General features: G+C 38.4%; 2 protein-coding genes across 5 annotated transcripts in view; one reads left to right on the plus strand and one right to left on the minus strand.

Annotated features, from left to right (window-relative positions):
• LOC129246381 (protein charlatan) overlaps positions 1–22945 on the minus strand; it is a 78505-nt gene that overhangs the window by 11278 nt on the left and 44282 nt on the right. For all 3 annotated transcript variants that reach the window (XM_054885152.1, XM_054885154.1, XM_054885155.1), the window contains 2 exons: positions 5979–6217; positions 4726–5180 (listed from right to left, as the gene is read on the minus strand). In XM_054885152.1, the coding sequence (XP_054741127.1) occupies positions 4726–5180; positions 5979–6158 (635 nt within the window). In that variant the 5' untranslated portion in view covers positions 6159–6217. The remainder of the gene's footprint in view (positions 1–4725; positions 5181–5978; positions 6218–22945) is intronic.
• On the plus strand, positions 1229–22931 carry LOC129246382 (protein phosphatase 1 regulatory subunit 36-like). 2 transcript variants are annotated; one of them, XM_054885157.1, is made up of 3 exons: positions 1229–2857; positions 22245–22365; positions 22425–22931. In XM_054885157.1, exon 1 carries the CDS (start codon positions 1339–1341, stop codon positions 2704–2706), a length of 1368 nt encoding a protein of 455 aa, XP_054741132.1. In that variant the 5' UTR covers positions 1229–1338; the 3' UTR covers positions 2707–2857; positions 22245–22365; positions 22425–22931. The 2 variants fall into 2 exon arrangements, with proteins under 2 accessions (XP_054741132.1, XP_054741131.1); XM_054885156.1 differs by having other exon boundaries at positions 22245–22931.

The raw sequence follows: 22945 nt of genomic DNA on the forward strand, positions 1-22945 counted from the left end.
TAAAAGAAGAAATTATTTCACTTAATCCAAGATTTTATTTTGTGAATTAATTACTAAATTTAAAATCGATCGCTGGTACTGGGCTTTGCTAAGCCTCCTCTAGACACTTCATCCATCCATGGTAAGGTGGGCTCATTGGAAACAAGTTCCTCCAATCCCAACTTTTTTATAATGAGGTATGCAATGTTATCGGTCGCGTCGGGACTATCCAATTATTATCACTGTAGTAACTCTTTGGAAAATACGAAATAAAGCTTTTTAAATTCTCCACTCATCGATCTCGGATTGCGTCAGTAACTGTATCATGTCCTGACTTAAGAGGTATGTATTTCATGTCGTACTATCATAGTCTTGAACATACTGATGAAAACTCTTTAGCGAGTTGTTGCTCGTAGGTAGACCATTTTGAAAATAAAATGTGTTTACTACAAATTTTACTTTTCCTCCACTTTTACTTAAAATTTCTAGAGTTAGCAACCCAGTGTCTTGCTAAGAGAGCCGATTTGTCAAGAGAACGAGAAAGCTGCTTACTGAGCAAACCTTTAATAATTGAATCATGTTGTAACTCAATGTATTTTGTTTATTCCAAACACACATCCCTGCATTGCAATCTTAAATTCTGAAAAGCGAAAGAAGGACAATGCAGGCATGAATAACCGCACAAATTTCACTACAAAGGTTTTAGTTTACAAAAACCATCAGCCCGTAAGCTGGAACCAACCAGGAACTCGCTACAAAAAGTATCATCATCATCGAAATCCAATCATACAATTCTGAAACACATACAACTGAACAGTAGCCCCATAATTTTGCTTTATTCGGCATCGGCCACTTGCCGTTGACATACCGCGACACATTCTGTTGCGCTCGCAATTGAGTTTCTTTCGCACTCAGTCTTAAAATTAAAGTGCAATAATTCGTATATTCGATTTTCCATTAAAAAAGTTGCATATAATTGATTCATTACTATTTTCAACCTGACCTAAATTTTGCACTATTGATCCTAGTTTCACTTACAAATGCCTTATACCCTAAGGCTCCCCAATTCGGGTGGTAATACCAGGAAGGGTTCTCGCAGGTGAATGAGCAAGCCTTGAGCTCTTCTTGAAAGGGTCTATGTATGTCTTCCAAGGCAGACTTAGTTTGCATTTCCCTGTCTCTTCATATCTTCAATGTGCTTCTAAAACTGCGTTGGTGTGAAACAAACGATCGAGTTTTCTTTTTTTTATTTCTCCAATAATCTAACTTTCCAAATTTAATTTTATTTTTCATTCAAATATTTTTTTTTTTCACTTCAAATAAAATAGACTCCGCTGCTTTTTTTGTAGCGTGCAAAAAATGCAACGCATTTATACTACCACTTTTGTGCCGAAATTTTGCAATGGCCAATGGGTATGGAATGCAAACCAGGAACGTATTGAATTTGAAGACACCAAAGATGCCGAATTGGTTAAGGAGGACTATGTGAATACGTGTGGCTTCAACTTCAGCAAGACGGTCAATCAACTGGAGGAACTGATATTTCGCCAGGAATTTCAACGTTCCGATCTTACGCACGATGCCGATGTCATACTCGTGCAGGACATAAAAAATATCGTGCTCTTCCTGGCACCCTCCGAAATCATCACGACAGATTTCATACATTTCTTGCACACTTTCACCGTCGATCGTTTCCTTCGTGCACTCATCATCTACTTCGAGTACTATTTGAAAATGGTCGAGTTTGTGTTGATACGACGCGATGAGATCGCCGGCGAAAAGGCGCAAATACAAAGTGAAGACACGAACGAGATTAAGCGCGTCTACTCGACACATCTCATACAGCATCGTCTGCTGTTGGCACGTGAATATAGCACCATAATAATGGGTGACGGCGAGATGAAGGGCTTCTATCACATTACGCCCATTGTCAATATTTCACATTCCATTAAGGACAAGCGCTTTCATGAAGCCTTTTTGGCGTTCTCCACACAAGTGGTGTGGATTGCTATGCATCGGCGCGCCTATGACTACATCGATATGGAAATGTATCGGCTCTTTCGTTCCGAGCACTTCAAGCTGAAGCGCTATGCGCACATTAATTTCACGCAAGCGGAGACCAGCATGCTCTACGGCAAGAACTATAAGCGTCGTAATTATCGTGCACAAAATTCACCACTCATTCAGGAATTGGCCAATGTATCGACGGAGAATTTGCCCATCTTGTGGATTGGTGAGCGCAAGTACCGCGGCACCGATTTGCGCATACATCAGCTGGAGTTGGAGTACATTGTGCCGGATAGTCAGTTGACCTTAATCGATGTGTGTCACGGCATACTCGGACATCCCAAGAAAATCTACGATACCGTTTTGACCATCAATTGGGAAGCGGTGCGTTTTCAAAACTATTCAGAGATCTACGATCCATATCAATTGGTGCGCCAGCCGGCACTCAAGATACCCAATGTCGATGAGGAGAAAATGCGCAAATATGCGCAGAAATTTGATACCTACTATCACGTCCGCATGCAATACGAACGTGTGAGTAAAGCGTTAATAGATAAATGGTGTAGACGCGATGCCGTAATCGAGTGCTTTACGGAGGACATGATAACCAGCATTATAACGAAGTGTGAAAAGGAGCTGCAGAGATACTCCTATGGGCCGAGTGTAGAAGAGATAACGAACAAATTTTTGACACGAAAGAAATTACTGAGAAAGCTGTAAGAGCGGGAGTAAGCAGAAAAGAGAAAAAGAAAGAGCAACAAAAAGAAGGACAGAAACACGGAGAAAGAAATAAGGAAGGAGAAAAAAAGAAGGAAGGCGAAAAAAAAGAAGACCGACGAACGGCGAGGGTAAAGAAGGATATGTATTTCAGGTAACTTTTGGAACGCGTAAAATATAATATTAGACTAGAGTATATTTGTGCGGAATTTATGTGAAATTGGCGAATAAGCGAATACCAGAAAAAAGTCAATAAAATTTTCATTGCCTTTCCTCCAATATTCGGTAACACAATCGACATTTTTTGCATACGACAGGCACATAACATAAGCTATATAACCTTATGCATTTTATTTTACAGGAAAAAAGTAAATGTACACATGTGCTCAAAATAATAGCAGCGCGCTGAATTACTAAATTTTAACCGGTTTTTTTTTGCTTTAATTTTATTTGTTGATATTTTTATAAAAATATAGTGTATTCTACAACAAAAACTGTATAACTGAAAGCTGCAAAATTTGTACTAAATTCACAAAAAATTAACAATAAAAAAAGTTCATCAAATGTTCATGTTTTCAATCAGAATCTTTAGAAAACTTCGAGGCATGCAGTCTTATAGCCAGTTCAGTTTTAACATAATAAAGTGTGAGTTGGAAGTCACTCAAAAATCTCGTTGGTTTTTGCTTTGTGCATGCAATGTTGACTATTTTCTCCATATCTTTTATTTGGTAAAAAATGCGCAACACCTCAGCAAAAAAAATTATCAAAAATCAAGGAAAATTTTGGCCCCTTGAAACTTGCACTTGATCATACTAATATTGAATAGGCTATAACACTGCATACCCAGAATTTTTCTAAAATTTTTCAAAACAAAGTTAGAAAAAAACTTGAAAAATTTGGTAATTTTTTTTTTTTGTAATTTGTGAATTTTGCACACATTTTAAGCTTTGAGTTATATGGTTTTTGTTGCAGAATGCGCTGATGCATTAACTTTCTGTAAAAAAATAAAAAAAAATAAAAATAAGAAATAGTTAAAACTCAGTAAATCGTCGCGCTTCCATTATTTTGAATGCCAGTATTTGAATTATAAAATGAATGGAGCTATTTTTTTTTAATAATTAATTTATGAAGAATATTAAATTTTAAGGATTTTTTTAAGAACTTGGTTACCTACTTTTTTAGTTTTTTAAGACAAATAGAAAGAAGAAACCCTTCTTTTAATTCAATGTCTGCTCAGTCGATTTATTCAGGAGCTCCACAACACAATGTGAGAGCGGAAAACTATCGTCAGACGAAGATACCTTTTGTCACACAGAATGAGGCTGTTTAATAAGCGTCAGTTCAAAGCGCATTCATTAAAGATGATGGCCCTAGACCAACAACAATATTTTGTATGTTTGATTGTCAAAGCAGTGGCGAAGAAGACCGCAAAGAATGAATTCGCCTTGTTTCATTCTGGGCTGATAGCCACAGTGACACCTCGAAAGAAAAAAAAATCAGCTGATATACCGATATCACCTTTAATAGATGCGTCTTGCGTCAGCCCCTGACAAAATATTTCAATTAAAAAAATAATCAGAATATGTTGAAAATTAAATACGAAATGAAAAAAAAATATTCATTGTCCTTCACATTTTCTTCACACACACACATGAAGCGATGTGCTATAAATTTAATTTAATAATTTTAAAAGAAATTCATGAGTATTAAGGAAACTATTTTTTCCTTGCTTTAAATTTCGATTTTCAAAGAAATTATCTACTTTGGAAATCGGTAGAATTGAATTTCCTTCCCTGCTTCTGTTTGCAGCAATACTTTTGCTGACCCATCCTAGTAACCTTTTATGGCTGGTTCGTTGGAAGAAGGCGACATATTAAATGCAAAACTTGAAAATCATTTCATTTTTCTCTAATTTTTCAATTTTCGAGTTATGACGTTCTTCATGCAAACGAGCGATATGTACGCACGAATGTTTAAATGAAACCCTTTATAAATAAGCATTCACTCTTTATAGCCACGTACTTTGACTTAGATGTACCAGGTTGTGGCTGCAGCTGTTGTTGTTGCTGTTGTTGCTGCTGCTGCTGTTGATGTTGCTGTTGTTGAGTAGCAGTCGTATAGCTCTGCAATTTACCACCTGTTGCCGTTGGTGTTGTCCACTGTACGATTTGTGTCTGCTGTTGTTGTTGCTGTTGATGCTGTTGTTGTTGTTGTTGGTCTGCGCCACCAGTGCCAGTAGCGGTGGTGGTAGTAAAACCATTCTGCATTAGCGCCGCCAGCCCAAATGCCGTACTCAAATGATCATCCGATTTGCCGAAACTGCCGCTTGTCGTTGCCACCACCACAGAACCCTCGGGTTGTTGTTGGATTACAACATTTGTAGCGCCAGCAGCTGTTGCTGCTACATTGGTCGAACCACTGGCAACGACGGCATTATTCTCATATTCGATGGTGGGTGCAGCGCTGCGATCGATTTGCTGAAGAAGGTGCAGCAGACAAAGGAAGGATAAAAAAAATATAAAAAAAACAGAAAAGATAAGCGTATAATAAGTAAGAGGTTTACACATTTGTGTGTGTGTTTGTATGCGTTCATGAGTATAAATAAAGGGTGTCGCAAAAGTGACGCCTAGAGTCAGTATGAGTAATTCCTAGACGGTTTGTTTCTTTATGTCATCATATTTGTTAAGTAGGCAGATGCACAATTTTAGGCGATAGAGCAAGGCTTTAAAATTATTGAAGCTTATTATGAAAATGGTCGATCTTTAAGAACAATATTTCGCGAAATTCGTGTTTCTTTTGGGGGGAAATAATCGTCCGCTTGAGTCTACCATTCAAAGGTTAGTGAACAAATTTCAAGAAACTGGATCAGTCGAGGATAGAAAAGGCACTTACAACCCACCCAAAAACTGGACGTTCTATTGAGAGTATTGCTGCTGTAGCGCAAAGTGTTGCTGAACAACCTTCAAAATCGATATCTCGACGTTCTCAAAAATTAAGCATTCATGAATCTACTGTTTGGAGGATTTTACCTGGACATTTAAGTGATGCAATTTTTCACAAGTAATTGTTAGGAGCCGTATTTCGACTAAAAATAGTGAAACCTGTAAGCATTTCAATTTTTCCTTCTTTTATTTTAAAACAATATCTAGGCGCGTCTTTTGAGAGACCCTTTGTAACGAGAAGTGTTGTAGTATGTATGTCTGTATTCGTGTGTGTGTGTGTGTGCGCGTGTACGTGAGATGGTGCAGTGAGTCAATCGCCAGTATTGAACTTACCAGATTAGTGAATGAGCGCTCGCCCTCGGGTGCTGTGGGCCCAGTGGTTGCCACCTGCGCAACCGGTGTGCCCAGCGTATGTAGCCCATTTCCTGTCTCTTCCCCATATAATTTTCTTGTGATTTCTTTGAACATATCTTCATATGTTTCGACATTTGAAGACGGTGTTAATGATGCCATTGCTGAAATGAAATGTTCGCTGCAATGCTGCTACTACTACAAATACCGGCCGTCACAAACTGTAAGCACAGAGAGAAAAAAGAAACCCCCCAACGAGGAGGAGAAAAAGATGGTGGTTTAGTCAAAGGGTTATATGTACACATGTACATATGTATGTATATGTGTGCAAGTATGTGTGAGTAAATAGGATTGTATATGTATGTACATGTACGTATGTATGTATGCATATCGGGGGGTGAGATTGAAAAACATTCATATTGAGAAATAAGATTGAAAAAATTGTTTGCGAAATAGCCGCACATCCGTTGCGTTTCGATTTTTCCACTCATTCATTTTGTGTTTTTGTGACTTTCTTTATTTCTTAGTTGGTTTTTTATTTAACCGCCTTGGCAGATATCCAAATGGTTTTTTACTGTCCTACCAACGTTGAGCAGAGTAAGTAGTCCCATCTGTCCATATTTTGTGGCTTGCCACTTAGTCTTGGCTCAACTACATGTACGTATGGATGTATATGTGTCTGTGTGTATGCACACATTGGTTCATGCACCACTTTGGCTTTGAAGGTGCGGACGGGTGCCCGGCCGTGCAAAAGTTAAATTGCCAACGACAGCTGACTGACATTTCCAGGAATATCAACGCTGCTGATACATGATGCGCTGCGTCAAGGCAACAAAAAGCAACAACAATAATACAATTAAAAAACGAATAAAAAATGCAGTTGGCGTTAAGTTAAGTGAATGGGAGAGGAGTTACACTTGCATTTGTTGTTGGTGGTGGTGCTATTGGTGGTGATGGTTAGTGTTGGGATGGCCTTTGCCGTGCTTGAGCGGAGATAAGGAAGTCGGCGCTGCAATACGAATGAATCAACAGACAAAGCACTTAGGTATGTATGTGCGTTCATCACCAACAACAATGGCGGGAAGCTGGGCACCTACGACCAAAATGCTGAGTCATCATTCATAAATGTAGCTGTATGATTGTCCGTCTGCCTAGCTAACTGACAAAAGGCGAACGCGTCAGTGGATGTATTGACACCCACCAAAAGGTGTACTGACTTGAAAGGTATAAAGCGCTGAAGCCAGCACAAAGCGCAATAAATATTTGGTATGTGTAGCGGGAGGAGACAACGCTGTTGTTGTGAAGAGTTAATTGAATTTTTTTTTACATTGCACTGAAAAAAATCTTAAAATTAAAAAAAAAAATAATATGAAATAAAATACATAGAATAAATAACGAAAAGGAATGTAGTAACATAAAATATAAATAAAAAAAATAGGTAAAAAATTAAAGCTTTTAATAAAACAAAACAAATTAAACTAAAAAAAGGACGAAATAAGAAAACAATGAAGAAACCTAAAAAACAGAAAAAGGTATAGAATAAATAAAATAACAAAATAGATTGAAATAACAAAAAATGGCTAAAATAAAATAAAAATCTAAATATATATAAAATAAAATAAAATGAAAAAATAATATCATTACATAAATTAGGGTGACCCTAAATAGTGAATAAAAAAATGTGAATCGGGGAAAATTTGGTTTGAAACAAATAACACATAACGAATAAAAAATAACAAATAAAAAATAAAAAGTGTATAATAGGATTAATAGGAAAATATTAAAAGAAACAAATTCAATTATATAACAAACAACGAATTAAAAAAATAAATAAAAGAAAGGAAAGGAAAAGAAGACAAGATATGCAAAACAAAGTAAAATTAAAGTAGAAAATATTTAAACAAAAAAAAGCATAATAATAAAAAAAAATCAAATAAAAAAAAAAATTGTGACAGTAAAACAATAATAAAAAATATTTAAATGAGAAAAAAATTTAATTTAAAAAACAAATAACGAATTAAAAAAAATTTTTTAAATTAAAAAAATTTAAAAATGAATTAATTTTTTAAATTTGTAAAATTAAACAAAAAAATTTGTTAACTATATTGATATTAATTTGTTAGAAAATTTCAAAATAAAGTTGTTTGAGATGTAAAAAAAGATTAATAAACAAATTATGAGTAACTAAATGAAATAAATCATGTTGATAGTAAAAATTAATAGAAAATACTTAAGTTAGAAAAAAATTGAAATAAGATAAATATGAAACACAAAAATTAAATAAAAAGTAATCAAATAAAATACCAGTAAAATGAATGAGGTAAAAATGATAGTAAATCATTAATAGAAAATATTTAAGTCATAAAAAAATAGGCAACAAATAACGAATTAAAAAAAATTTATTGATATAAAATTATTACAAATTTTAAATATAAGATGTAAAAAATAAATAAAAAACAAATTAAAATTAATTTAAAAAAAAATATGATGATAGTAAATCATTAATAGGAAATAGTTAAATTAGAAAAAAAAGGTACAGATAAAGATAAAGATAAAACAAGATATGAAAAAATTAAATAAAAATTAAAATTAAATAAAAATTATTTGAAAATGTAATCAAACAAAATAAATTAAGGTAATGATAGTAAAAGTTATAAAAAATATTTCAAATAGAAAAAAATTTGAATAAGAAATAACGAATTAAAAAAATAAAAGAAAACAAGGTATGAAGAAATTAAATAAATAAAAATTAAATGAAAATGTAATCAAATAAAATAAATTGGGGTGATAGTAAAAGTTAATAAAAAATATTTAAAATAGAAAAAAATTTGAATAAGAAATAACGAATTAAAAAAATAAAAGAAAACAAGGTATGAAGAAATTAAATAAATAAAAATTAAATGAAAATGTAATCAAATAAAATAAATTGGGGTGATAGTAAAAGTTAATAAAAAATATTTAATAGAAAAAAATTTGAATAAGAAATAACGAACTAAAAACTTAAAAAAATATATTAAAAGTAATCAATAAACTAAATTATGGTGATAGAAAATATTTAAATCATAAAAAAATTTAAGCAAGAAATGAAACACTCTTTCAATTACTTCTTTTCACACATACAAATGCCGTAATTTGGCATAATTTGCCACGTAATTCATGTACTAATTCATAATTCATAATTAATGTAATGTAATTTTTCTACATTAATTTTTTTCCGATTGGGTAAAAATTTTTGGACGAATTGGTATTTCCACTTTTGTATTTATTTATTTACAAAAGAAACAACAATAATTGCTACGCTTAAAATTAAAACACTGGCTGCGTGGGCCTTCGTATAATACCGAAGGATACCTGAATGCTGTTTGTGAAATTTCACAGCTCAAATGGATACCAGGCTCCATTGCAGCTACTCAGCTCAATCAATTAACATTCGGTTAAAATAAAATTTCTTCATAAGTAAACGCATTTTGCTCCTCTTATTTCTTCCCTTGAATCGCATGCCGTTTCAATCAACACCCGAATCAGCGCCGCTGAAAAATTCCTTCCCAGAATTCCAAACAATCCCACGCACACACACACCCATACGCATGCCTAAAGTACACACTGGCAATCGGACAAGCAGCGTGCAGGGTTTTCTTGTTATTTGGGTATGGGATGTAGGGTAGCTGAATATGAGTATACCCACTTTGCACACCATAAACTCGAAAGACAAATTGTCAATGGATTGCATGCCTCACATTGACGCCGTGTGCAACAAATTCCAATGCGCAGAGCTACACTTCACAAGCTCACCGAGATATGCTGCTTGCCGTGAGCGCAGCCATCCAATTCTGCTTGTGTTTGTATTTTGATTTTTACTAAGATTGCCAGCAATGTCTTCAATGTTTGCGGGCCATGTTGTTCAAATCTCTTCTTTCTTGCTTTGTTGGTTTTATTTCTTTGAGCCTTTGGCAGTAGACCTTTGTAGTGCACCGCCACCGCTAAATGAGTCAGAAGACCGAAGGAGATTGAAAGTAAACGTAATGGGTGAGCGAAATAAAGCGCAAAGGAGAGAGTGCGTGGAGATGTCGCTTTTCTTATTTAGGTCTGCATTTTTAATGCGAGTTGTTACTTTTTGCTGCTCCATACAATAGAGCCAGCACAAAGAGGAGGGCGAAAATAAAGTCAGGTATCTTTGTGTGCTCCACATAAAAGCCTCCTGCGAAGCTACGCCAACAATAAAAGTTTATACAGCACAGTTTGATCAGCCAGTAGTCTGTTGTTTAGCCAGCGTCAGACTGGCGCAACTTGTGGCTGACTGGCTCACCCACCTCGGCCGGCGATAACCACTAAACCAAAGTGGGTGGATACGCGTTTACACAAAATATTAAAGCATGCAACAGTCGAAAAAACAGACGCATTAAGAAAATAAAACAGCAAAACTAGCGCAAAAAGCGAAAAACGATGGAGGGCAGGCAGCAGACGGAAAAGCGCGCCAACTCTACTGTGCCGCAAATGCCTACCAACAACAAGCGTGAAAATAGCAAACAAACGCGCATAAAATGATGATTTGTTTGTCGTGGCGCACAGTCGGGCACTACATTTGGACGGCCAGTGCTTCGCTCGACCCACCGCAAGCGACACAAAGACCAGCCCACGAGCCGTCGCAGTAATCTTGCTATGTTGCATATGGCCCGCTGCGGCCTGGCAGTTGTCGCCCACTTTGGCGACATTGTCTTCATTTTGGTGGCTGCAGTATTGTTGGACATACAAACAAAGTTTTTTCATTTTTTTTTTTTTTTGATTTTGTAACGTACTTGCACATCATCAAAACGTGTTCTCCCCCTCAAGTAGCACTCGTTTTTTGTTGTTTGTGGTTGTTGTTTGTTTTGCATTACCCAAGTGTTGTTTATTTATTTGTGGATATGTGCGTTTGTGTAAATATATATGTGTGTGTGAGTTCTAGTTTCTTTTTTTTTTTTTGAAGTGTCCCCCTTTTAGCATTTTCTTTCGGTCTTATTTGCCCATATTCCGGTCTGCTGACTGCCTGCCTATTCAGCAATTCAGTACGAAGCGGCACACCGTGTGGGGGCGTTTGGTGTTTTTGGCGGCACCGAAGCTGAGCGTTGCGACTGTGAGTCGCAGAGTCTGCCTGCCTGCCTGCCTGACTGTCTTACGGTCTCGCATTTGTTTTATTTATTTGCAATCGTTGGGTGTTTTGTGGCATTTCGAATGGCTGGTACAGCAAGCAAAAGTCAAGATCATTCATCTGTTGCTGTCGCGGCTATTGGTTTGAGTAGGCCGAAGTGGGTGGATGTGTTTTTTATTTGTTTGTAATTTTTCTTTCATTACCCAATAAATGCATATGTAACGGAATCCGGATTTAATCAATTTGCTGGCAACAGTTTATTTTTGTGTATAGAAAAAATCGATTAGGCGCTTATCTGCAATAAAAGAGGGGGCCGTACTCGAGTTTATTAAAAAAAAAAATTGATTAAAAATCAAAGCTCTCAATATACTCGTAGCTTTAGCAAACATTCCCAGAACAGAATTTCATTCAAGCGGCAACCCTAATTGGCTCCATAGTAGGGCAGTCAACGTTGCCAATGCAATTGTCTCAAGAACTTATTGACATTTCCATGCCTTATTAAAAAAAAAATAGCTGCCATAGCGAATGGATTTGGGTGCGTTCGGGTACGAAATCCACTGGGGGCATGAAACACCAACTGATAGAAATAGTTTTTTCTAATGACGGTGGCCTTTCGTCACGAAATGACAACACTTTCGAGTGTACGAGTATTCTTGCCATGAAAAGACTTCTCATAAAAGCGATCTGCCGTTCGAAGGCAGCATAAAACCGTAGGCCCCTCTGCACTGTAGCGTTCACCGTTAGTTAAAATGGAGTACTGGTATATAAAATACTAATCAAATAGCGTCGCGACTATTGCAAAACATCATAAAAGGGTAAGTGTCCTTCCTTCCCTCGATGTAATATTTTTTCCCCGGTGAGAGCGAGCCGAGCTGAGGTGGATTTTTAGTGCGGTTAACCTAAAGGCGTTTGCCGGCAGCACGATAAACTTACGAAGAATGGAGCGGAAGCGGGTCTGTGGTATGGCCAATTAAACTTATGGAGCTTGCAGTTCGGACTTTTGGGAATTTGGGAGTTTATGGAAATAATCTTGCACTTAACCTTACTGACTATTTTTATCTTTGAGACCGACTTTAAATTTTTGGTTCTGGAGACTGAATTTTTGAGATATAAAAAAGTTTTGAAGCGACAAAATCTAAGCAAAGGAAGAAAGGAACAAAACATTTTTTTCAATACAAATCATCCGATTTTATTTCATTATGTTTTACAGTTATTAATGAAAGCACGATACTAGCCGACCTCCCACACAACACAAATAGTCAAGGCAAGTGCAAAGTAAGTTTTAGTTCGAATGTAGTAATTCTTAAGCCAATTGAGAAGTGCAGAACTGTGCTAAGCGAATGAAAAAGAGCTTGTTGAGAATTGCATACTATTGCATACTTCTAGGCGTTAGAAGCAGTAAGCACAACTCATTTAACGTATCTCCTCCGCTCCTCCGCTTCTCAACAGAGAAGTAATAGAAAACTACGTAAGCGGAGGGCGCGTTGTAAAAGATCTGTAAAATGATTTGAGTAATGGGAGAAGAAAAAAAAAACAAACAACACAAAATTGTGAATGAATGTAAGGAAAGTCTAGGGCAACAAATGAAGCATCAACGTTTCAAGAAAAGTGAACTTGTGGACAAACAATCGCCAAACGCAACGACATCGGTGAGATATTTAAAAGAGAAAACAGCAGCGAAAAGAAAACTATGAAAGAAATTAAAACAACCCCACACCAACGAAGCAGCAACGAGAGCACTAATGTACAACAAAGCGCCAACAGCATCGGCATCGAAACGCACCGCACAAAAACAACAGCAAAAGAAGGCATGCAATATGAACCAATATCCGTTCAAAAAAAAAGCCATACAATGCGAAATAAAACAGAATAAGCGCACAAGAACTAGAAAAAGAAAAGCACGAAAACACACGCGTTAGCGCTACTCTCTCAGAAATGGGGCGCGAGTGGGCTGAGAATGGGCGCGTAAATTGGAATAACAACATAAAGCTTACAACAGCAATAAACACATTAGCAAAGAACTTAAAAGTTGCGACAGCGCGCACAAAGATAATGCAAAGGCAGCGCAAAAAATAAAAACAGCTGCGCCGGCTGATTTTTCTTGCGTTTTTTGCCCGAGTTTACTTGCGATCCTAAGCATTTGTTTGCGCGCTTGTGTGCGCAAGTCGGCGCGGATGGTGAAAAAGCGCGTGTATAGGATCTTGAACACAAGGTTGGGCGGTGAGGTGACGACTGCTAGGCGACAACGAAGGGACCGATAATGAAATGAAAGAATGAAAAAAAAACCGGTTGGGCGATTGGGTTGGTGAATGCATGACCATCACTTCTGCCGGCGCGTTGTTTGCTTTTGCCTTCTTACCAGCGCCCAGCTGCCTGCGCCTAGCCACCCGACATACTTAAATTCACAATTTAATATATACGCATTTGATGGATATCGCACTTTGAGGGTGTCTTTGCAGCTGGCGCACACCCGCGCGCTAACTGCCCCGTTCTGCTTGTATTTATTTATTTTTTTGTGCCGGCTAACAGCGGCAAAGCCAACAGAGGAAGCAGTGACTATGATGTTGTTGTTTCCCTTTTGCTTTGTTTTTGGTGCGCTTTTGTGTGCTATGATCGCCGACATTGTTGTTGCTGATTATAATCAGCACATTGTCGCTATAGCTGTTTAATGGTTGTTGTTGTTGTTGGTTGGTTGCTGGTTGCTAGCTCTTAGCCGCTTGCTGGCGTTTGCGGCCAGTCACAAACGAAAAGAGTGACATCAAAAATGTGTGTGACGAACGCGAACACACGCGTATCTGAGGCGGCGCAGTATGGCGCGTCACAACTCAATTCAATATAACCCAGTCCCAACCGGGCATTTTTATGCGCATACAGACATAGTTACATATGTAACTGCTTGGCCGCGAAACTACAACAAAATATTGTTGTTGTTTGTTGTGAGTGTTATGGTGGCTAAATGAAAATATCGCTTCGAAATTATGGTTTTTGTCGTGCCAAATGGCAGGCAGACAGGCCATGAGACGACGTGGAGGGTAATCGACAACGTTTAAGTGGGCGCAGGCGACCGTGCTAAAGTGATGAAAGATGCGACTGGGTGTCACTGGTGCGGTGCACGGCTGCCACAGTGAGAAGAGGACGGAGTTGAACTGAAATAAAAAAAAAAAATCTCCTGACAGAGAGGCACATCTGCTGGATCAGTCAGGAAAGCGGTAGAACTTTGCAACCTCGCGATCGTGGTCGCAGTCGGATCGGCGAAAGCGACAGCCACATTGGCGCCATTTCAAACCCAATAGCTTGAGGTTACTGATTATCAGCTGTCATTTGTAATACTGGCAAATACTCAGCATGCGCTGTACTGTCGTTAAAGCAAAGTAGGTACGACATCAGCAGATATGGAAATCTCAGAGCGCCACCTTTTTCAACTCTGCTTTACCTGCTTACTCCCGCTTAGTGGAGTTTAGCACACAGCGAACATCGCACAAACAGCATTTTTTTTTTAAAGCTGTTCTTTTTTCTAAAATTTGAATAGTAATAGCAAATAATTGATGAGTTTTATTAACGCAGATTGATAGTAAACATTTCAAAGTATTGTAGCAAAAAAAAGAGCGCTCCAATAGGTTGCGTCATTTTTGTGTTGTTGCAGTTTGAAAATTAATTTGACAATTTTTGAACACTTTTTAACTTCTAGACACGCCTCTTGTTAAGTTTATAAAGTTTATGTCGGTAAAAGCCTTCCAGATGAATTTAATTTCAAAATACAAAAAACTTGGCGCAAATCGCAGTATTCTGTGCAAAGTTATTTGCGAACATATATTTTTTGGGCATTTTTTCTTGGAAAATTTAGACGTTATAAATGAATATTTTAATGAATTATCAGTTAATACCACACAGTTTGAGCAAATAAAATAATTTTCTGAATTTTAAAAGAAAATCCTTAATATCGGAGCCATAAAAATAGCCATATCCGCAAAAAAATAAAATAAAAAATAAAACATTCATAAGTTCATGATTTCTTTTGCAAGGTTTAATTTGAGAAGCTTGAAGTGAGCTGTTGTTCTAGAGCGAACATTTATCTGAATTTCACTTCAAACCAATCCGTTCAATTATACAGGTCTACAAAAATTCATATTTTTTATATAATAATACCGATTTCCGATGCATTTTTGTGGGCTAAATGCAATACTGGTGACCAAAAGTGTCTATCTTGTCCGGGGTTTGAGAAAAGAGAGGGACGTCTTCAGTGCACAAAAGTGCAACGGAAAACAGTCTCATATAAAGGAACAAAATCTATACAGTTAGACTGTGTAATTTAACTATAAATACAATTTTAAAAAATTTCTGTCTCGAAAGCGGATAAATATTTATCCAAAAACTGCTTTAGGAATTTTAACTTCGGGTCGAAAGAGTTCGAAAGTAGTCGAGATCTCTCGACTAAATATCTCTCTTTTAAATAGCTTGATAATTACGTGTACAAATATTCTTATATTCATTGCATGTTTTACGCGACCGCACCTCACTTTTGTTCCACTGTGCAACCAGCGTTTATTTGCGCTGTTTTCATTTCAATATCAGCACATGCACGCTTGTTGTTGTTCTTGAGCCGGGTGTTGGTGTTATTATTAAAAGATGAAAAAAAACACGCAATGGCGGGTGGGTGCTTTAAAAACGGGTGGGCAGTTAACAGCACCCAACTAAAGCGGCGGGCAAGCAGACTGTTGATCAGTCAAGCAACAAAAGCAGTGAGACGGTGTGTCAAACAGCCAGCGCGCCGGCCAAAATCAGTGAGAGGAAAGCGACAGACAAAGAAGAGCACACAAACACACACACACATACATTCACACATGAAACATAAACTCGCAGAAATGTAGCGATCGACAAGGCAAGCATTTGCTAGGCGAGAATTTCATGAAATTTCGCAAACTCAGCAAAGAAGCAGTCATATTTAATAGTAGCGATAGCAGCAAAAGCAACAACAGCAACAATTCCGTGGCCACGATCCACCCAACACCAACCAACCCATTTCAAGTGTTTACGTCGTCTGTCTGTCATTGGTGGGGTCATAAATGTGCAGTTGTTAAGCAGCCAGCAATCAGACAGCCAAGCAGGCAAACAATCAATGTTACCCAACCCAACTCGAAAACTTAACCCAAAAGTCAAATCAACTTCAGCTACCCGTGCACTAGATATACAGACAGACATACATACACCACGACGCCCGCGCGACGAAGGAGCACAAATGGCGACGCGACGCGACGCTCACTCAATGACGGTAGATCATTTCACATAGCGGAGTTGTACAGGGTGAGCTACGCAGTTTGGCGGTTATAACTTGACATGGCTACATTTATACTAGAATGGGCATATATACATACATACCTACATATGTGTGTATACATATGTGCAGTGACTGCCATTGTTTCGAGTCACTGACGGACTGGCGCGTGTGCGCGTACATGCGTGCGTCCAGTGCTGTTGGTGACTGTGGCGGTGAAAGGCCAAATTGACGCGTTGTTATCGCGTCAAGTCGCCACACCACTCAGGCGCGCACACACAAACGCCCACTATTCTAGTGTGTACACTCCCAAACATACATATGAATATAAATATACATCATTTTTCAGGCGCGCTTCGAAATTTCAATCCAATTCTTGGACTGCGCTGATCAACGCTGGGAAGTAGCAACGAAATCAACTCACATCGTTTGTTGGTGGGTGGTGGTTGATCGTGAAATAAGTTCACATGCGCTGCATTTCGCGTGTGTGTATGTGTGTTTGTATATTTGCGGGTTAATCTAGTGGAACGCGGCGTTGCTGCTGTTGTGGGAGTTTTAAGTTGGGTTGGGTGTTGCGTCTTTGCCAAAGCGCACATTGGAAGGGGTGATTTGTGGCGACGCGGCAACTGACCATAATTACCGGATGTATGAGAATTTTTTGTAGTCGGGCAATTAAAAAAAAAAACTGTACTGCGGTTAACATTTAAGTGTACATTAGTATGTATTCCGTTACGCGTTTATCCTTAGTGAGAATACGATAAGTATTGCTTCTTGCGAAGAAAAAAAGTCGATTGGAAGGCAAATCACGTATATCAAAGCCTTCAGGGAATTTACTTCAAGCTGTAGAGTTACTTTCAGTACCTTATATAAACTATTGGGTGTTGATTAGACTAGATTGAGGCGGTGAGTATTGGTAGATCCCTACGCTCAGCCAGAAAGCACAAAATTTGGAATGCCATCTACGTGAGGCAAGCGAAAGCACATTTCTTGTGGAGCAAGGTCTTTACCCTGACCATCTTCGAAATTAATGATATTCGATACTTTCAACTGACGAGTGCGGATACTTCTAGCGCCTGGTTGTTGTTCTTATAGCAACTTACTAAATGCTGTCAGTGCAATTTAGATTACCGGTCGCATTCGTCTAGTTCATCTCAGGAAACTTGCTGTTTCGACGAGTTGGGTCCAATTGGAAAGATGAGTCGGTTTGATGGGACATGTGAAAAGGGGTTAGTATCGTGCGGGATGCATTCACGTCCTGGATATACATATGTTTGGTATGTCGGGGTCAATTCTGGATATGTAGGAGTTTAGCCCACTCATCTTTAGTTCTAACCAAAGCTAGTGAATAAGCATTTCGACTTCAACCCTACTTCTCTATGTCTTTCTTGACCTATTAGGGAAATAGCATAGTGCTGAAAAATGAGCCCTGTAAAAGCTTAGGTTAGGTTTGGCAGCCGCATCGCACATAGAGACAACGATGCCACTTAGGCCACGAAATGTGTCCGTTGTGAGCTAAGAAGCTCTTAGTGGCGCGCTATTCAATTTCAAGAGTGAATTTATAATTTTCTTGTTTCATTTTGGCCACAAAGACTCTCTCCTTTATCACACTTTTTCAATAGGTCCTTTGTCACGACTCTGGTGTACTGGTAAATTTTCCTCGATGAGTCATAAAGGCGTGAGTGCCTTCCTGATTTGCATTTTTAAGAGCCATGTCTGGTGAGCTCATTCGCTATTTCTTTAATTGAAAAATTCCTATGCTTGAGAGCTCCAGTGAAAAAAAGTGAAATTAAGCTGAAATGACAAAATTCTCAAAATTTTCCCACAACCCTTTCCACAAAGATATCAAAGAGTTATGTTCAAACTTATTAGGTTTGATAGATAGCTCGCATTAATGAGAGGCCATGAAGAAAGCGACGTTTTTAGCTAGAAACGTGTCTCCTAATAATCTATCTGCCTTCTTTATTGCAAAGACCTGCATCTCTTCAAAGATAGTCCAGGAATGCCAGTTGTGACTAAACTCCGTTGCAAGGTTGAATATGCTTGAATTTATTTTGGTGCCGGTAAGGCAACAAACTGCCGGACGAATTGGCAAACTGCGTTTCTTTGAAGTGCCCAATTTTATCGGAGGCAATTTTAGCGCCAATCACAGCGGGAACAGTTATCTCGAGCAGGATTTTCATTACTAAAGCTCATGAGCGCCGTGGATGCGGTACTGATGCCTGCAAACAACGAAGTGTTTTCTGAAAAAACCTGACTGGGATTGAAGCAAAATTCCTTCTGAGATAAAGGCGAAGTGAGCTACGAGAGAACTAATTGTGAGGCACAATCCACTGTGTATATCCTGCTTGAAGGATGAGAATAGTACATCGCATTTTCTCTGTCGCGACCCCAGATACATCGCACTGGTAACACAATGGACCCTAGGGGTCTAAGTGAAATCTTTTTATAGATCAGCAAGCACTACCTAACCTAATCTATTGCAAATGGACGAACTTCATCCTTTTTCTCTCGACAAACTGCAAACTGTCCTTTAAGTTTTTTCTCTAGGACCTAAAAAATTGTCGGCTATCTACAATTCCATTCCATTCCGGATATCTTTGATGGATAACTGTTTAGCAGTAGTAACCACATGTCCAGCTCGACACTTCTTCTTTTTTATTAGGAAGAAAACACCCAGCACCGTCAGCAAAAAAAAATGTCAAAAACCAACGAAATTTTATAGGCACTTGAAACTTGCACTTTGTGAGACTAGAATTCAATGGACTATAAGACTGAGTACTTGAAATTTTTCTGAAAATTCTGATTAAAAATTTCCAAATTAAATTTTTTTTTTAATTCTGATTAAAAAATTTGTAATTTTTATGAAAAATTCAATGGACTAGAAGACTGTGTACCTGAAATTTTTTTAAAAAGTCTGATTAAAAATTTTAAATTTTTATGAAAATTAATTAATTTTTTTTTATTTACAAAAAATTTTAACCATGCATTTATACGGTTTTTGTAGGAGATTGAAGTGTATTTCGATAAAGAAATTATTAAAAATAAATAAGAAGCAAATAGTTAATTAACTCAATGTATTTCAGTTGGAAGCGTCATGTGTTCAGTATGCAGAAGATTGCCGGACCAAATACTGTACTGCGATCCCACTCATCTCATATGTAAATGTTTTCGGTACCACTCAAACTGTCTATTTTTCATAGTTTGCTTAGGCATCAAACTTATAGTACTTAGTCACACCTATTCCTTGGTTTATTATTATTATTATTATTACTTTTCATAACTCCTGTGTTTGTTGTTGTTTTCATCACACTTTGCTGTGCTATTCAAACGTAGCCAGTTAAAGCGAAATCATTAATCGTGTGGGTAGGTGGGTGGTTGGCATTTGGTGTTTCGTGGTCAACAGCAAATAGCGAATGCGACAAACCAATACTTGCACAATCAAATATATGTATGTGTGCGTGTATAAGCGCAAATGAACAATTATCATTGACTCTGATTCAGCGCCTATAAAAACATACATTTCATGCGTTCGCAGCCAAAACCAGATACACAAGCAAGCAATTTATCTAAGTAGAGTGGGTCGGACGCGCATAGCGCCTAAGGTTGGGCCAATAGAACTACCACCGCGCTGAAGAAACAGCTAACCGGCTACGAGAAAAGAAATATTTTTAAACAACAAAAAATAAAATAAAAAAACAACAACATATAAAATCTAAAGTCTAAAAGTCGCACGAAAGTTGAAAACTTAAGAGGCGACGACGCGCAAAGCAATCTGTGTGGGTAGGTGGTGGCATGCTGACGAGGGAGACGCGATTGGGTGTGGAGAGGTGGGCAGGCAGGCAGGCAGCGCGCGCTAATATCGACGCCAAGTGGTGCGTGTGTGGGCTGGTGGGTGAGTTTTGCACAGTAAATTATGTGCGCGCGATCACCCAATTGGCAATAAACAGAGGGGACGACAAATTGCGAAACACTTGAAAGATGTGTGTGCTTGTATGTGCATGTGTTCGAAAGCGCAAAGAAGAGGCATAATAAATAGCTGAAGCAAAAAAGCGCAAAAAAACAAAACACATAAAAAATGTTAAGCTTTTTCCCTAAAGTAAACCTACAGGTTTTGGTCTGCAGCTCAGGCAGAATCATAGGCGGCAGCAGCATGCGTAAGTTTGCTACCCGGCCACATAATGAGGTTGTTCGGATTATTAGCGATGATGCTGGCAGCAATAGGCGCGCGTGGTTGCCTGTGTATTGGTGGCATATGACAATATTGTATAGAGCCCAGTCACAAAGACGACAAATGAAATTATTAAAACATTCACAAAAACAAAAACAAAAATAAAAAATAAAAATGCCAAATAACAGCAAAACGTAACGCGTCGCTTTTGTGCGGTCAACGCGTCAGCGCGTCACTGAGCGATCGCTTCTATCCCCTTTCAACTGGGCTTATTATTATATTGGCTATTTGTGGTTTGTTGCTGGCTGCTGTCATTTTAGGTATTTTTGTTGCCAACAACATGACATGTGCATAGGTATACATACATACATACAAACACATTTACCAAGATGCGCGCGTAGCCGACCTATGTGTGCACACACGCACGCAAGTAAATGAGCAGACGCGCCATGGGCGGCAGGTGGTATTTTGGTCAGCTGAAAAATAAACTTGCCAACCGCGTCCGCCTGCCAACCAACAAACCAGCACGCAGATATTGAAGTAAAAAACAAAACAACAGCAACAAAGAAAAGAAAACAACTACTACCACGAAGAGTACGCCTTAAGTGCGCGCGGGTTTATGGCGCGGCATTGTGGCGCAGCGGCGACCTGACTGCAGGCAAGGCGCGTCAAGGCAAGGTGGTGATGGCGCAGCTGTTTTAGAGTGCTGCTATTAAAGTAAATGCCCGCTTCGCCCTCCTCCATCACCGCCCGTTTGCTGCCAGCTAAACCAAATGACCGCAAGAGTTGAACATCATTACCGTCGTCGTCAACAGCTTCTACAGCAAGCAAACTTAGCCAAAAACTGAAATCGGTTTTTTCTCTTTTTTGCTTTGTTTTGTTTTTGCTGTTATTTTAATAATACTTCTGTAGCATTGCTGTTGTTTTTGGTTATATTTTGGTGATGGGTGGGTTGGTGATTTTTTGTACATTTCATATACGAAGTTGACGGTGGTGATGCTGCTGCCGCTGCTGCTGCTGTTACTGATGACGACGCCAATGCGCCAATGTAGGAGAAGTTTAATCTGTGTGTAAGTCGCTTTGTGGCGTTGCTTTTTCCGCACAGCGCGCCGCTGTCGTTTTCCATGCCATTAACTGATATATGAACGCGATTTGGTTTGAAGACGAGACAAGAAATTGAAAAGTAGTTTAACCGCTTTGATTGGAACGAAGAGGAATTTTGTGTGATGGAATTTTATTATTTTCATTTTTCGAAAACGATCGTGATGAAGATCGCATGCTGATCAAACTGACAGAGCGACAAGCAGATTGGAATGACAGTGCGCAGCCAGTGCTGATGGTGGGCGGAAAAATTGATGATTCAAGGGCGCATGCGCGCAGTGCATGCACACACACATATATGTATATGCAGCGCCAACTATAACGGCAATGCGACAGCAACTCCATATTTCTTATGTAAATTATAGGGCACAAAATGGATATGTGCATATGCGCATATATGTGTGTGTAGTTGGGTTGATGGGAAAAGTAAAAAATAAAGCAAGAAAAAAGTTTCCTATAAATTGTGTATGTATGTATATATATACATATATATGTATTTGTACAATACTTGCGTGCGCTAAAGAAAAAAAAATATTTTCTTTTTTAACTCGAACTCAAAACCGATTTCACCACAAGCAGCAAATGTGCCAGGGGCACAGTAAAGCGACAACGAGGCGCAAACGAGACAAGGCAAGGAAGAGAGAAAACAACAAAAACAAACAAACGAAAACATTTGAGGCAAAAAATCCGCAGACAGCAGGTGCAACCTGATGTGTTTCCTCCCCAAAAAGGCAGACAATTATTTTCTTTCCTACGCAGCGCAGCACCAGATCCACAAGCACTCTCACCACTCGGCTGGCTATATTTACACGCACACTCCCTTTGTGTGTAGATACAATCCATATTTACATGCGTTTGTATGCGCTTTGTGTGTACCTTTAGCTAAATTTCTTCAGCACTTACGACTGATGGCCCCAGTGGATTGTCGAACGCACACCCAACTTGTTATTTGCACGCACAAACTGCATGATCCTTAAATGTCCTGTTTCGTCCCTTTTCTATGGAATACATTTAATCCGTTTGGCTGTGCGCGCATATCGCCTCCTTAAAGGCATTTTAAAAGAAGCACACAAGCACAAAGAAGGACTGTTGTCCTGCGTTTCAAATCCATTGTCTTGCTACACAAACCTATGCTGCGTTCAAGTGTGTGCGAGTGTGTGTGAGCATGTACATGCTATGCTGTGCCCGAACTTGCTGTTGCTTCAAGGGCAACACATGTGCCAAAGTGAATTATTTAATGATCTTCGTGTCTACAGCATTTTAAGGGTGAGTTCGTCCCT

The sequence above is a fragment of the Anastrepha obliqua genome, chromosome 4 (assembly GCF_027943255.1).
Source record: "Anastrepha obliqua isolate idAnaObli1 chromosome 4, idAnaObli1_1.0, whole genome shotgun sequence".
Classification (NCBI taxonomy): domain Eukaryota; kingdom Metazoa; phylum Arthropoda; class Insecta; order Diptera; family Tephritidae; genus Anastrepha; species Anastrepha obliqua.